The 16739-nt window shown below is 46.5% G+C and overlaps 1 protein-coding gene across 1 annotated transcript in view; it reads left to right on the top strand.

The window, feature by feature from the left end:
• The window catches only part of LOC308376600 (cytoplasmic phosphatidylinositol transfer protein 1-like), a gene marked incomplete at its 5' end in the record, with an annotated part of 79627 nt that overhangs the window by 33492 nt on the left and 29396 nt on the right, over positions 1-16739 (top strand). Inside the window, one exon of the mRNA XM_080852993.1 lies at positions 13281-13429. Within this exon, the coding sequence (XP_080709119.1) occupies positions 13281-13429 (149 nt within the window). The remainder of the gene's footprint in view (positions 1-13280; positions 13430-16739) is intronic.

Below are 16739 nucleotides of genomic sequence, written 5' to 3'. Positions count from 1 at the left end.
AGTTGAAGCGCAGTTTAAATGGAGATTTCACATCCCACTCTTATGGAGGGTCTGTCCTTCAGTCTCGCATGAGTAACGACAAGCACCGTGCCAATACACCGAGTCGACCTTGGACTGGGCATTTTGAATGCTAATTGGGATAAAAAAATCCTCATTGAACCTTGTGGGGAATAGCCATCTACGTCATAGCCAATGACGACAACTTCGCCTGGTCAGACATCTTCGAGGAACAAGAAGACTGTGTCATTTGTCATGTCATATTCTCAATAATTTACCCTCTTAAACAATCACTATCATAACAGTGCATTTGTTTAAAACTTTAATATTGTTGTTAAGAAATTGCTATTTTATCAAATTGGGCTCTTTTTTCTGTATTTTGTCATAGAGCTGTTGTTTTGTTCCTCATGGATAAAGAATATTCAGAGATCGATGTGTGGAACAATAGGTAACGTTTTGTTCTATACGACTCCTGGAGAGGAAGGGCTCTTCTTGTTGGCAGTATGAATTCAAATGAGCAGCGTCACATTATTAACTATCTTCCTTGGTGGAAGTGCTGCACTGGTCGGACTAAGATAAACTATTGGTTGCTGTGAAACGGAGAGAGATTTATGATTGGGCCTGCCCTAGGCAGTGTTGCCATATAAGGAAGCAAGCCTGAGTAAATTTGCCACAGCACCACTGTGGGGTATAGTGTTAGGCCAGCAGGATGAACGTTATAGGAGCCACAGTCCAGACCTGCAGTACGGTGCCGTTGAATGTAGTTTTTGCCCTTCAATGGAGTTTGTGCCATTTAAAGTAGTTTGTGCCGTTCAATGTAGTTTGTGCCGTTCAATGTTGTTTGTGCCCTTCAATGTAGTTTGCCTTGAAGTGAAATGCAGCTCAGACACTTTCCACAGCATGGCTGCTTCAACACTTAGCCACATAGACTAGTTTATGAGCTCTCTAATAGGATTTGGTCTCCTTTACCCCAACGCAGATAAATTGCAGCTTTTAAAAGGAGGCAGCTGACAGCGACGCATAAAAGCCCCAGTTTTTCCCCGCTGTCGTCATATTCATATTCATATTCACAGAGTGTGTTTGTGTCATTATTGGCATGTTCTATTCATTCATTTTCTTCCTTTCTTTGAGGCCTCATCAGCAGACTTGCATAAACTGCTTTATGCAGTTCCTTTCTTTTGTTCTCTTTTTCCCCTTCTAATGTACATACTATTTTGTCAAGGAAAAGGTACTCAAATAATGTGTATTTGGAGCCTTTTAAATAATAATAATACAAAAAAGAGACTAAAAGCAGAGTGGTAAGATGAGGGATTTTTGGAACGGGAAGTGTCTGGCTGCATGGATTATGAGTTCAGGTGGAGGTCATCCCTGAAGGTTCATTCCTTTTATTCTCTTTGGAAATATCAGCCCCCAGTGTGGGACATCTGGCTGTTTTAGTTTTTTTTACAAATCTTTTTAATATTGTAGTGTGAACTTGGATAACCTCTGCCATGTTGCAGAACATAATTCTAACTGACGGCAGACCCACGTCTGTTTCCTCTCCTTGGTTGGCGAGATGGAAAAAGACGGAAAGTAATGGTTTGTTTAGTGAGCTCAGGTTGGCTTGAGTCATGTTGTTTTCCTCAAGTCTGTCTCGGCTTCTCTCGTTCTTCGCTTTCTTATTGTTTCCCCTGCACTGAGTTATTATACCCATAAGCTATATTATTTGTATCATGTCCAAGGGTACAGTCTGTGTGATATGCTAATACTGATTCCGTCTCTCTCCACCCCCACAGCTGCTCGCCACGCACTCCGAAAGCCATAACTCATCATCTTCTTCTCACCCTTGCATTCCTGCAGTGTATCAGGGCTGCTTCTCGCACACAGACTCCCATTTTATGATGTTATTACATTTTCCCAGAGCTCAAATAACTTCCTCTGCAAGGCCGACACAAAAATGATTATATATATTAAACACCTGAAAAGCTCACCTTTGGTATGAGGTGGTATGAACAATTTGAGAATTCTTTTTTTTTTTTCCGTTGAATCCTTCAGTTGCGTGCGGCCATCACTTTGTGCTCGAAACCAAAATTCGGTTAGAAATGAGGAGTCTGTGTGGCTGGCCATGGGTGAGTGGTAAAATAGCAAGAGACTTTCATTTGTGGATGAAAGGTATATTGAAAGCCAGACAGATCTCTCCCAGACTGATGAGATGTCTCTTAAGGGCACTCTGATGAGGTGTCTTTTAAGGGCACTCTGAAGGCCAGGCGATGGGATGGGTGGTGTGATGGGAGACCACACTCACGGAAGTGAATGTCAGATTCCTCCTCCTCATCATCTTTTTTCTTCACCAAGTCGAGGCCAACACCGGAGAATGATGAAAGGGAATTAACCTTTAGGGAGACCCAAGGGGTCACTCAGTGTGAAATATCACAGAGCACTTATTCTCTTCCTCATTACACCTGATGAGCAGGACGCCTGGTGTGAAGAAGAGAAATGTTTCCGAAAGACTAAAGTCTACTGAAGTAACTCTCGCAATTACAAAGCTTATGAGTCATGGTGGCCAACCCATGGTGGAAAATGCGGGTATGCAGAGATACACTGCATGTTTTATTTTTGGCACTTGTCCCCATTGCGGTAGTTGAATAAGCATCACAACAATGTGAAGGTCTAGTCAGCACCCATACTTGTTGGAAGGGTAGGGGGTAAGAGGGGATGACATTGTAGTTAAGAGACAGGGAGTCATCTGATTGGCATTCTGCAGATCTGTTTCTTGGAAAAGGACACTGGTACTCTGATGGTGTCGACACACACTGCCCGTGTTGCAGACCTGCTGTGGGGGGGTCCACGTGTAAGGGTGCTGGCCCTGGTTGGCTGTGGTCAGGAATGTGTTGTTTGCCCTAGTGGGGGGCTTATAATCATTGCCTTTAGCTGTAGGCTTATCATTTCTTCGGGTTGATTTGGTTGGAGGAGAGGACTCCACTCACTATTCAGGCCAGCCATAACCAAAGGGTGGGAGTCTTTTATTCTTAATCGTCAGGGGAGAATTGTATGGTAACCGAGGTCTCTACATGCCCTTAACTGCAAGGTAGATGAAAACATCAAAGTGTGTATCTGAGGCGACAGAATTGAGTCATTGATAGTGTAATAATAAGGCTGATCAAGACTGACATACAATATGCTAATCTTTACGTGTGCAGACACCGTGTAATGGCCACGGACCCGCTGTGATTTGATCAAGGTCCGTTTCAATCCGTCAGTCTTAATAGCTCTTTTCATTTCACACGCTCTTGCCATGTTCTGTTCTCAGCATGTTGGCCATGTTCTCAAAGGTGTAAGATTAAACCCCACGTCTCCAGTTGTCCGTGTGTTTGTGCCTTGAGTTCTCACGGGACGGCTGGGTTTAATCATATAGGAGGCAGGAGCTAATGAAGTGTGTGGCAGGGGCAGGCTATTTTTAGCCAGCGCGTTCCACACACACGCACACACACACACACACACACTTCCTACACTACCCGCTGATGTCATTTAAGCTGCGCCGGGCAGTAGGAGTGTGGGATGCTGCACGGACACATTTTCATTTGGTTTCTCACCCGTACAAACACACACACACACACACACACACACACACACACAAACACACACACACACACACACACACACACACACACACACACACACACACACACACCACATTGGTCCTGCTGCAGTCTTCACTCACATATGCAAAAAGGACAGATGAATGACTCGGCAGAGTCAGCAGTGAATGACCACACTCATCTTTTGACAAGTAACTGCATCTCACCCCCCCACGCCCTTCCCCCTCTCCCACACACACACACACACACACACACACACACTCACACACACTCACACTCACACATGCGAACATGCAGGCTCTACCCAATCATTCTCGTCATGATCACCTTGCCTGTGAGCGGAAGCCATCCATCCACCCAGCCCTTGCAGGGGCCGAAGGGCCCAGTGTGACAGACAGTGGTGGTGGGCGACGGGTGATGGGTTGTGTGGAGAGCATCTGTCTGTCTCAGCTGTGCTGTCGGGGGCCTTTGCCAAAGTGCTGATTACATTTTTTGGCAGATTAAGTGCTGACCGAGGTGCGGACGGCCAGGCTGCGGCTAAAGCCTGGGCCACGGATAGACGCCCTCGTCCCATTCGTCTTGGTCCCGGCTCGGCCTCGCATGTGCGTCAGAGCCTCCGTCCACTCCCTTCCCCCCCCCCCTTGTGTCCAGCCCACCGCCTGGCTTCCATTGGGTCTCCGGCCACCAAGGGGCTTCAATCAATGCCATCGGCAGATGGCTGGGTAGTCATCGACTCTGGGTGGAAAGTCACAGCCACCGACCGGCGAGCCCTCTAAATCTCTCCACGTGGACTTTTATTGCAGGCATCAGACCATGACGGCTCTGATTCACTGCTGTTTGCCTACACTACAAAGGCCCATCTCGTGCAGATAATGGATACCACTGCATAAGAGGGGCTACATTGCTAAATAAAACAACACCAATAACATTTTTACGATGACATTATTCCTTCTGTCACGGGGCCCTGTAAACAAGATTTTTAATGCCAGGGGATGCATTTATATCCAGCCTGTCAGATGTCTAAAATGGGGATATGTGTTTGAATTGGGTGGCAGTTGTGGCCCTAAGGCGTTGACGCTCCAGACTTGATCCCTGTAATTCTACTGCCAGAGATGTGACACTGGCACTGTCTGGAGTGCTGGGCTATTTTTTACCCCCTATCCTGGGGCAGTACGCAAGCTAATGCTAACTCCATCTGACAGTGAGAAAATCTCCACTTCCGCAACATTTGTGGTGAGATGGCATATAACCAATGCTCTGTGTACTCAACCACTGAACCACAGAAGTATTTTCTCTCTCTTTCTATCTCTCTATCTCTGTACATCTTCCTATCTCTGTCTAGCTCTCTATCTCTGTCTATCTGTCTATCTCTATCTGTAGGTTTGAAAACAGGAAGGCCACGTCCTCTTGTGTGCTCGTACAACCTCAGACCACAGTACTGTCAACCCCTGCCATATCTGCAACTGAAAAACAGGCAAATGAATGTACACCTTGTTAAACAGGCAAACAATGAGGACTGTGTGTTTTGTTCTGTTCACCCTTTGCTTTGAGAATGACACGTTGTCAGTTGACGTCATTCGACATAATGCTCTAAATGTGTTCATCTCTCTCTCCCCGTGTCGGTGGTTGTTAGCGTAATTGGTGGTAAAAGAAGTTCTTGTAGGTGTGGGGGGTTCTCTACGTAGGCTCCGCTCTTGTTTAGTATGCAGTGTGGTGTGCGGTGGAGAGGCAGGCCATTATCTCTATTACGCTCAGACAGGACCACCATTTTGTGACCCATCGGCCACGCTATGCAATCTCTTTACATCCCCCTCTTACTCATGAAATACTCCATTCTCTTTCTATCTCTCTCTCTCTCTCTCTCTCTCTCTCTCTCTCTCCATCCTGTCGTGAGAGTACTCATTCATTCACTGTGCTCTGGATGCAAATTCAATTTGAGCATTTTGCCAAGCTCACCAGTTGGCACAGGTCCTCTCCCTCTCACTGCAGGTAATCTACATTGAAACGCACACCACCTAGTTTCATACATGCTCTCTCTCCCTTGCACACCCCTCACACACTTACAGACACCCAAACACACACACACACACACACGTACAAACACACACACACACACACACACACACACACACACGTACAAACACACACACACACACACACACACACACACACACACGTACAAACACACACACACACACACACACACACATACACACACACACACACACACACACACACACACACGTACAGACACCCAAACACACACACACACACACGCACACACACACACACACATACACACACAAATAACTCACAGAACACACCTATTTACACTTTCAGGAAACTATGTTTATCACTTACTCACTTCTACTTTACTTATTTATACTAAGAGACATCCTCAAAACCTGGCATCTCCTTCATCTAAGTGTCTTCTTCCATTTCTTCTTTGTTCCGTAAATACATACCACATATACTTATATCTTGTTCCGTGCTTAAGGAACCGAGGTTACGCAAGTAACCGAGACGTTACCCACCGTTCTCTCTCTTTCTTTTCTCTATCCTCTCTCTTTTCTCTCTCACTCTCTCTCTCCTCTCTCTCTTTCTTACTCTTTCTCTCTCTGTCTGTCTGACACAGACACACACTGTTGTGCATTTGAATTTAAACCCATCTGGAATGAGAACGCACTCTTGAGAAACTGCCAGGCTTACAGCACACTTGATGAAATGTATACAGAAATGGATTACAGTGTGTGTGTGTGTGGGGGGGGGGGGGGTAGCTGAGCCGGCACTCTATGTGTTTCTGTAGGTGGATGATGGATAGAGTGCTGCTGCTATCAGTGTAATCTCCAATCAGCCACTGCAGAGACCAGACGAGGAGTGGGATTCATTCGCTCCAGAGTGGGAGTAAGGTGGAGAGGATAGGCCAGTGGCTTTGACAAGAAGTGGCTCAGCTAAATACTACTCCTTTTGTTCCAGAAATGTCTTTCTCACCAGGAATCACGCAAGGGCGAATTCCACATCTGCATATTTGAGTGCCATTATGAGTGCCTCTCCTGCACCAATGGTAGGCTTGCTGTTTTCACCACGGTTGTTTTGGTTAAAAGGATCCCCTTAGTTATCAGCGCCATTACCTGGATGTGCCATTAGAAGTTGTTACTGCACTAATGGGTCATTCATGGTGTTGGGACTCTGTGTTAGTGGGGCATTGGAAGCATGACCCACAAGCCTCTCATAGTGATCCTTAATGGAGCTGGCTGGGAGTCGACTGGGGGGAGTCTGTGAGCTGGGAAGACGGAATGTTTGGTTAGTTTCCCCGCTGAGATGAGCCTTTACAGTTAGGAACGCCGGTGCCTGTGTCCCCAAAGACCAAGAGTGGCGGCGCACCATAACAGCTCAGGGAAAAACAGCACAGACCTGTGACTGAAAAAAATCAATCCCTAACACACACACGCACGCACATGCACATCCACACAAACGCAAATACACACACACACAAAACTGCTACTCGTTAGATAAACAACCATGTTCGCTATTAACTGCATGAACATATGGTACTGAGCAGTGGAGAGTTAAGAGTATCAATTCATTGTCAACCTATGTGCTTTCTGATTGATCAGGATACTTGTGGTCCCTTAAGGCGTGGGGTGACCACCCAGAACTGACCTGTCACCCTCTTTAATGAAGCACCCTGTGGTGCAGCGTGTCACGTGGTAGTGCACACTGAAGCGTGGAAGGGCTAATTCAGATAGAGCAGCCCAGGGAAGCTCTGCCTTGCGGCGTCTCCTAACGTTACCTACAAGAGAGCCCTCAGATCTTCCAGGGTTGCCATGACTCCTGTGGCTCTGAGTGTGTGTTTGTGTCGGCGTGGATGATGTGGAACGGTACAATTACCATGGATAAATGTGTGTGTGTGTGTGTGTGTGTGTGTGTGAGGTGTGGACATAAATGGACTGGCTCCTATAGAGTGTGGCCATATGGTGGAATGGTATACATCTGTACACACGAACACCACATATTACACATAGCCTATATGTTCCAAAACAAGCAACATGCAAGTGCATTCAAATAAATATTACACATACGTTCCAAAACAAGCAACACACAGGTGCATTCATAGAAATAGCACACACATATGTTCACTTTATGCGTGTGTGTATGTCAGGGTGGGAAATTTACATATTTTTTAGGGGGCAATTTTTGCCCCCACTTACTGAAATCCAGGGGCATTTCACAAAAAATTGGGGGCACTTTTAGAAACTTGTGAAAAACGTTTAACCTTTGTTCAAAATAATAAACACACTTATTTAGGCTTAAAGCAGCAATACGGAATTCTGTTCCAAAACTAGTACGCTAACTACCTAAAAGGCATGCAAAAACCTTGCAAACACCACAGCTGACACTAATAGAAGCTTGCCAACACACTAACTGGTGTCTTTTTGCAGTATACCTGGCATGTCATGCATGTGAACGCTTTTCTTCCATTTTTGCAGGTGTTCCAGCCCGTTACACAGAACTACATAGGGCATATCTTGGATGGCTAGTGGGAAAGACACAGGTCTTGATCTGTCCTTCACATGACCATATGCGATCAAAATTAATTAGAGGATGGTACCAAAACCAGTTGCCTATAGAACCATACCTCAAAAAGTGTCAAATTGTTGCATAGTGTTACTTTAAAGTATATGAACAATTGTCATCAAATGGCAATAATAAGACTATTAAGCTTTAGTCTACAAATTCAAAGTGTTTTCTTAGATTTTTTTTGAACAAAAACCAAACAGACAACCTAAATTAGACAATCATATTCACGTTTATTCTTATTTCTTTGTGGTTATGAGTTGTTATTACTACATTTCATTATTCAACTATTAACAATCGTTTTTTTCTTTCTTTTATTTTATTATATTTATGGATTTTTGTGTTACCTTTAATCATGTTGTACCTACCATAGTAGGCCTACAGGAAATACAGTTAAGACTAGTAAGCTAGCTTGCAAGCAAGCCTTTGTAGTTAACGCTAAAACGCACTATCAAAGATAGCTAACGTTAGCTAACTAACGTTAAACTAGCTTAACCGAACTAAATCATTTCTAAAAGTATTATTACCAGTTATCATTCACCGTAGGCGATGGCGTGATGCTTGGCGCCTGGTGACGAAAGGCCATGTATTTCTGTATGTTTTCGCTCCCTTTGATGAAGTCAGCAGAAGAGTTTGCCTGTGCTGGATTTACAACGACTTGGGCAACTCGTTGTCTACAAGTCCGACATGCCTTGGAAAAAAAAAATCAGGTTTTTCCTCGTCGTCATCCTCCACCCCAGGCCAATCTAACTTTCATTTTTTGACAGTCGCTGGGTGTGTGAATCTTTTAAAAATCGAGATGGTGACAGAGACTGCGCTGATCCTCATTTCTCTTCACTCTCTCAGTCACAGGTCTGATTAGGAAGCAAATATGTTTTGTTAGAACGTTCGGTTCTTCACGCAACAATGAGTCAAGGCGAAAATCAAAACATTTAATGGCAACTGACCGGCTACGTTGTTTGACACGTTCATCAAATTATTATTACACAAAATTATGGGGGCATTTTTTGCCCCTCTCCTAGTAATTTTAGGGGCAAAACTATATTTTTTAGGGGCAGTTTTGCCCTTTGCCCTCGTTAATTTCCGACGCTGGTGTATGTATGAAATACAAATACATAGTCATACACGCACACCAGAATGTTTCCCACTGGGGCAGAAGTGGGTTTGGTCATGTCTCCTCATAGCAGGGGAGGCTGCCTCGCTCTCCTTCCCCTCGATTTAAGTGAGCGCTTCTGTGGCTGTGTGTTGGTCTCTCACAGCGGAGAGCGCTTCTGTGGCCGTGTGTTGGTCTCTCAAACGCCCGTGCAGCGCACAGACGAGCTGGCAGTCTTTTATGCAGCCTGTGAGCCACAGAACCAGCCGATTATCTCTGGAGAAAAGACACAAATCCTTCATGACTGCCAGCTCTCCTGATTCCCCACTTCTCCTTTTCTTTTTCTTCTGTTCTCTCTCTCTCTCTCTCCTCTCTCTCTCTCACTCTGTCTCGCTCTCTGTCCTTCTTGTTCTTCCTCTCTATCTGTCAATGTCACTACATTTAAGAAACTTTTTGTTCCACTTGTCTGATCTCATAACAAAAATTCTGAAATACTGACACATCAAGGGATAAAAGTTAAGACACACAGCTGTCACCTTTCATGTCATTGCCAAACGCCACCTGATCTTAATCTTCTATTTTTACCTGAGAACTCTATTTTGGCTGTCTGCCTGCCTAAAAAAAAAAAATCCTCAAGTGATACAATATCTATGCTGGTTATCGTGGGGTTTCGCTTAGTTTCGGCCATCATCTCTGCAGGCTCTCGTCTGAGCTCAAAACGTTAATGCATAGGTGGTCAGTGAAAGAACCCCTTGGCTGTTGTGTGTGCATGTGTTCGTGTGTGCGTGTGTGTGTGTGTCTTTTATATGTGTCTATTATGTGCTGTGGTGTGTTACTACTGTCCAGTCATGTGAGGTTCAGGTTGACAGGATATTGTTTGAAAAGGTCGTCGCTTGCGTTCCAGCATTTGAACATTTGTAACCTTTAACAGTATAAGCAAGGGCTGCATGGGTTTGTGATGAACCTGAGAATAGGCCTTGGCTTCTGTGGACATCCCCTTGTGTCACAGAAGAGAGCACATTCAGTTCACAAAAATAGTCTGTGTGTGTGTGTGTGTGTGTGTGTGTGTGTGTGTGTGTGTGTGTGTGTGTGTGTGTGTGTGTGTGTGTGTGTGTGTGTGTGTGTGTGTGTGTGTGTGTGTGTGTGTGTGTGTGTGTGTGTGTGTGTGTGTGTGTGTGTGTGTCTGCAGTCTCCAAGATCCTCTTCCTTTGATGGGGTGTTGACATTGATGTGGGACCCACAACAATGGATGCTTCTCAGAAAACACTGCCCCGCACGGCCCGTGTGACATGCCTCTTGAGTGCCCGGTTTTGTTTTCCCATTCAGGTGCTTCATATTCCCCTTCTCCACCCATCTCTCTCTCCCATTTTCATTCACCTCCCTCCCTCGTCTGCCTGCTCCCTCGTTCCCTCCCCACTCGTTCCCCGTTCTCCACTTACGCCTGTTGTCTGCACAAAGGAGAGAGGGAGAGGAGGGGGAGTGATGAATTATTTACTGGCCACTTCAACCCGATACTTTCTTTCATGCTGTAGCTATTAATAGCAACACAGCACTTTCCTGTGTGTGTGTGTGTGTGTGTGTGTGTGTGTGTGTGTGTGTGTGTGTGTGTGTGTGTGTGTGTGTGTGTGTGTGTGTGTGTGTGTGTGTGGTGTGTGTGTGTGTGGGTGTGTGTGTGGGGGGATGGCGTTGGTAGCTTCAGAGAGAGCCAAGCAGCCTATTTAATGGAAGCACCTTCATTGTAAAATCAAGCCTCTTATCTCGCCACCCAGACACTCGGCACTTAGTCATCTTACCTGATGTATGCATAGACAGATATCTCTCTCTGAGGGATGGAGCAGAAAAATGCAAATTTGAGGCATACAGACAGTACTGCCCAGACGTGTCATTGTGAATGCATTTAAGGCTGCCGCTATTTTTGCCTTGTTGCTGCATGTGTTGTTGTTGTTGTTGTTGTTCCTGTCTGAGAGAGCGAGATGTTTGTTATGTCTTGTCTCAGTGGCGGAGTTGCTCCAGATGAATTCGGGTGAACACTGGGCGCTGTGTGACTTTGCAGTTTTTCTGTCCCGTTCCCCGAGGTGTTGGGTTTTCGCGCTCCCTTAAAGCAGACGGGATGAATAATTGATGGTCCTGAGGCTTGCTGCGGGTGTAGCGTTTTGTTATGTATGTGCTGAGGCATCTGTTTTCTCTTCTGCTGCGAGGGGGGGGGGGGGTGTTGATCCCAGGAGGTCCGCTACCGCCAGTTCACCAGATATGAGGAGTGAGCAAACTGACGCTCATCGGATTTCTGTATGAGTAGGGTTGAATGTTTTGTTTGCTGGTTTGGTCTCTCTTGGATTTGGGGCTCTTCAGCAGTGTATCTTGGGCCCTTTGTGGGAGGCGAAGGCTGGAAAGAGCTTCTTTTGTTTAGTTTTTTTATTTGTCAGTAGTTCTCGAAGTAAGATTTGTTGCCGCTATTGTCCTTACTGGTAATAGTCCTACATTTTGCATTACCACAACCTCACGAATCAATAAGAAAAAGGCTTCTTCTTTGAATCGAGTTATCCTCAAGGTTTGTTTTTGGATATAGGTTTAATCATGTTTTATTGTGTAAGGCTGTGATTTAGGGCTTGATCTCTGGGACTTCATTTAGTTGCTCTACTGTTCACATCATAAACGCAACACTAAAGCAAGTCATAATTAAACCCTAGTCGGTTATCAGTGTCAGCATCTCTGCCGTTGCACCATAAGCTGCAAGTCAGTCTCCCACCCCTGGGTACCAACCTCACCCCCTGGGTACCAACCTGACCCCCCTGAGTCCAGGAGCGTGGGGGTGTCTCGCTTGCTGCTATCCCTCTCTGCCCAGCAGGGTGGGGAGGGCCTTGGGCGAAAGACAGGAGAGAGGGATGGATTGGCAAAAGTGAATAAGGGACACTAACAGAGGATGGATGGATGGATGGATGGAGGGATGATTAGAAGAGGATGGATAGAGGGATCCAGAGAAGGAGAGGATTAGAATGAGATGATGATAGATAGAATGAGGTATCCAGAGGAGGAGAGGAGGAGAGGGATAGATAGATAGAGGGATCCAGAGGAGGAGAGGAGGAGAGGGATAGCTAGATCCAGAGGCAGAGAGGATGCACTGAGCGCTGTGACTCAGCAGAGAGGATAAGGGCGAGCCCGTGCTCCTCTAAGAGGATTAGAGTAATGCCCAGCACCAGGGACCCAGCAGGGGTCATCACCCCACTTTCCCTCCCTCTCTCTCTTTCTTTCTCTCTCTCTCTCTCTTTCTCTCTCTCTCTCTCTCACTGTAAGAATTCCGTATGTCCTTTGTTCCACTCCTGTTGTCCCACACTTTTCTCACAGATTCTTCTCCGCCTTCACAGGAAGATTTATCCTTTCTAACTGTTCCTCTGCCCATTTCTCTCATTCTCTCTCTCATGTTTCCCTCTCCACCTCCTGCCTATACCCCCCCCCTTTCCCTTAACCACCTCTCCCATGCTTCTAGAAGGCACGTTTAAAATGGTGGTCCGAGGATCATGTGTCCACTTTTTTTTTGGCCAGCAGCTTAGAGTGATCAAAAAGCAGCCAGGGGATTTGGCCTGAATAATTTACGCCACATTTCATGCCTCTGCCTCAAAACACACACACACACACCCACCCACCCTCCACGTCTCCCCCCGGCCCCGTCAGAGTGTTATTGGCATCCACTGCGCACGCCGAAGCCCGACCCAGCCAAAAACGGCCGTGTTCGAAGGCCCTCTGATCTAAACTGACTGTTTGGCCGCCTCTTTAATTGAAGCGCTTTGGGTTTTGATCGCTACCTGCCAGATAATCCCTCAGCTCCTCTATGTTTTGTCACGAAATCCTTGATAAACGTCAAATATTGGAATGAGGAATAAACAGGATTGAAGTGGTGTGATTGCTCAACTGACTTGATGCTATTAAGATAATCAGAGCCGTCTCCTAATGTTAATGTTTGTGTTTTTGTGTGTGTGTGTGTGTGTGTGTGTGTGTGTGTGTGTGTGTGTGTGTGTGTGTGTGTTCCTGTGCTGCAGTACAGGATCGGGCAGCTGTACATGATCAGCAAGCACAGCCATGAGCAGAGCGACCGCGGGGAGGGGGTGGAGGTGGTGCAGAACGAGCCCTTCGAGGACCCCACCCACGGCCAGGGCCAGTTCACAGAGAAACGCGTCTACCTCAGTAGGTGAGCGAGAACACGCATCACAGGACATGTGCTCACACATCACAGGACAAGAGACACACACATCACAGGACGAGAGACACACACATCACAGGACGAGAGACACACACTTCACAGGACGAAAGACACACACATCACAGGACGAGAGACACACACATCACAGGACGAAAGACACACACATCACAGGACGAAAGACACACACATCACAGGACGAGAGACACACACATCACAGGACAAGAGACACACACATCACAGGACGAGACGCACACACATCACAGGACAAGAGACACACACATCACAGGACGAGAGACACACACATCACAGGCAAGAGACACACACATCACAGGACGAGAGACACACACATCACAGGAAGAGAGACACACACATCACAGGACGAGAGACACACACATCACAGGAAGAGAGACACACACATCACAGGACGAGAGACACACACATCACAGGACGAGAGACACACACATCACAGGACGAGAGACACACATCACAGGACGAAAGACACACACATCACAGGACGAGACACACACACATCACAGGACGAGACACACACATCACAGGACCTGTACACACACATCACAGGACAAGAGACACACACATCACATGACGAGAGACACACACATCACAGGACGAGAGACACACACATCACAGGACGAAAGACACACACATCACAGGACGAAAGACACACACATCACAGGACGAGAGACACACACATCACAGGACGAAAGACACACACATCACAGGACCTGTACACACACATCACAGGACAAGAGACACACATCACATGACGAGAGACACACACATCACAGGACGAGAGACACCCATCACATGACGAGAGACACACACATCACAGGACGAGAGACACACACATCACAGGACGAGAGACACACACATCACAGGACAAGAGACACACACATCATAGGACGAGAGACACACACAGTACAGGACTTGTACACACACATCACAGGACGAGAGACACACATATCACAGGACTTGTGCACACACATGTCACAGGACGAGACACACACATCACAGGACCTGTGCACACACATCACAGGACGAGAGACACACACATCACAGGACCTGTGCACACACATCACAGGACCTGTGCACACACATCACAGGATGAGAGACACACAACTTCTGCGTTTGCTACTTCATGGCCACTGGGAGCGATCCATCAAATAATTGATGTGTATTTCATATCAAGGCTGTTGTTAGTTAATCAAAAGTAGACAGTGCTGTGGTTTGTTACTGGAAGATGTTCCTCTTCAATAATGTAGGAGGAGATGTATCTCTTCAGCGGCTAGACATAACAGCAGCCAGAGTAAAGCAAACACAATGACATTGAATCTCGTTTGCACGTGTTCAATGGCTCTCCCAAGCAAGACACCTTCACACTGTGACAGTTTGGTCACATTTGTATACAGCCGCACAATCCTTTTTGATACAGGAGTTGGAATGTTACACAAGCTTGTTGATGAGCATATCACCCAGAATCACGGGTGCTCTGATAACTCGATTACGCTGGAGCCATCTGTTGGTTAATTGGACATTTATGTGCCCAACTCTCTCTCTCTCTCTCTCTCTCTCTCTCTCTCTCTCTCTCTCTCTCTCTCTCTCTCTCTCGGTCTCTCGGTCTCTCGCTCTCGCTCGCTTTCTCTCTCTCTCTCTCTGTCTCTCTTTCTCTCTGTCTCTTTCTCTCTCTCGGTCTCTCTCGCTCGCTCTCTCTCTCTCTGTCTCTCTTTCTCTCTGTCTCTTTCTCTCTCTCGGTCTCTCTCTCTCGCTCGCTCTCTCTCTGTCTCTCTCCGTCCCGCTCACGTTGAATGACACAAAGTGTTTGGCAGCTATTGGAGCCTGTCAGTGGGTCTGTCCTCGCTCTGCACATCGCTGCACATCCAAGGACAAAAACGTCCCGAGTCGGCAGATTTCTGTGACGAGGAGAGGAATGGAGAGAGGGAGGGAGAGAGAGAGAAAAGAAAAGATGGGAGAGGAGAGAGAGAGAGAGGTTGAAAAAGGAAGGCTCTGCAGAGGACGGGGCGATTTAGCCGGGAATGAATGCCTGTGTCAGCAGCCTGGTACAATGGAGCTGACCCAGCACTACTGAGAGTCTTACTCCTGGAGAGGGGAAGAGAGAGGGAGAGGGAGAGAAAGAGATAAATGTTTGGAGAGGAGGAGAAGAGAATGAAAAGGGGGCTGAGCATCAGGTGAAAGAGAGGCACAAGGAGAGGGTTGGGGCGGAGGGGTGTTTGTTTGGGGGGTTGAAAGAGATAGAAGGAGATAGATTAGATTTGCGGGGAACAAATAGAGAGAGGCTGTGAATTAGCAGATCCCAGGGTGGCAGCCTGGCAGGGCTCTGCAGCACTAAGCACTCTCACCTCTAAAAGCACTGCAGAGCTGGAGCAGGTGGTGATGAAGAGAGGCTGAGGCCCAGAGAACAGCGCACCGAGCCCAGGAGGACTGCAGGGGACGGAGAGGGAGGGGAGATGGAGCCGCTCCGCTGCTAATTGCCCCTGGCTGCAGGCCTGCTGTGGTCATGAATTAAACAAGAATGCTGTGAATGTTGTCAGGCTCTGGGTTGCAGGGAGTTACCACATTCCCACAGCCTGACCTGTGTGTGTGTGTGTGTGTGTGTGTGTGTGTGTGTGTGTGTGTGTGTGTGTGTGTGTGTGTGTGTGTGTGTGTGTGTGTGTGTGTGTGTGTGTGTGTCTCAGGGGTGTAATGGTACGCCAAATACACAATTAGATATGTACCCTGGTTTTAGGGTCACGGTTCCGTAAATTTTCGCACATTCCGTATATCTTGTGCATTTTCGAAACCCAAAAAAAATCCGAATCTAACTTTTTTTATGTTGATATTCAACAGCGGCTCATTTGACGCAATTCTTACTGAAAGAGATTAAGCACTCAAAATACTGTTATATTGTCAATAGGAGGGAAAAAAATGAACTGGAGATGCATTTTCATCAGAGAATGCAAGTGTGATTGCGGCGCATGATTGCATGGTCAAGGGGACCATGATGTTTGTAAACTGAAGTGCTCAATGAACTTCAATCATCAAGCTCTGTGGCAGGTGTACGTTGGATGTCCCCAGATACGCTGCTCTGAAACATAAAAGAGATTGCATGTTTAATGTAACCTAGTTCTTGTACACAAACACACACACATACTGTGCTGTAGTGTGTAAAAGGCAACTTGTGACCAGATATGTGGCTAAGTTAGCTGTTGGCTGACTCCACTTATTATCTATGCTAGCTACTAAATGATTGGTTAATTATAGTCGGCATTACCTTCTTGTGTAG

Source organism: Sprattus sprattus, assembly GCF_963457725.1.
Source record: "Sprattus sprattus genome assembly, chromosome: 1".
NCBI lineage: Eukaryota > Metazoa > Chordata > Actinopteri > Clupeiformes > Clupeidae > Sprattus > Sprattus sprattus.
The sequence above is the reverse complement of the archived record's forward strand: the minus strand, read 5'-3'. Positions and strand labels throughout refer to the sequence as shown.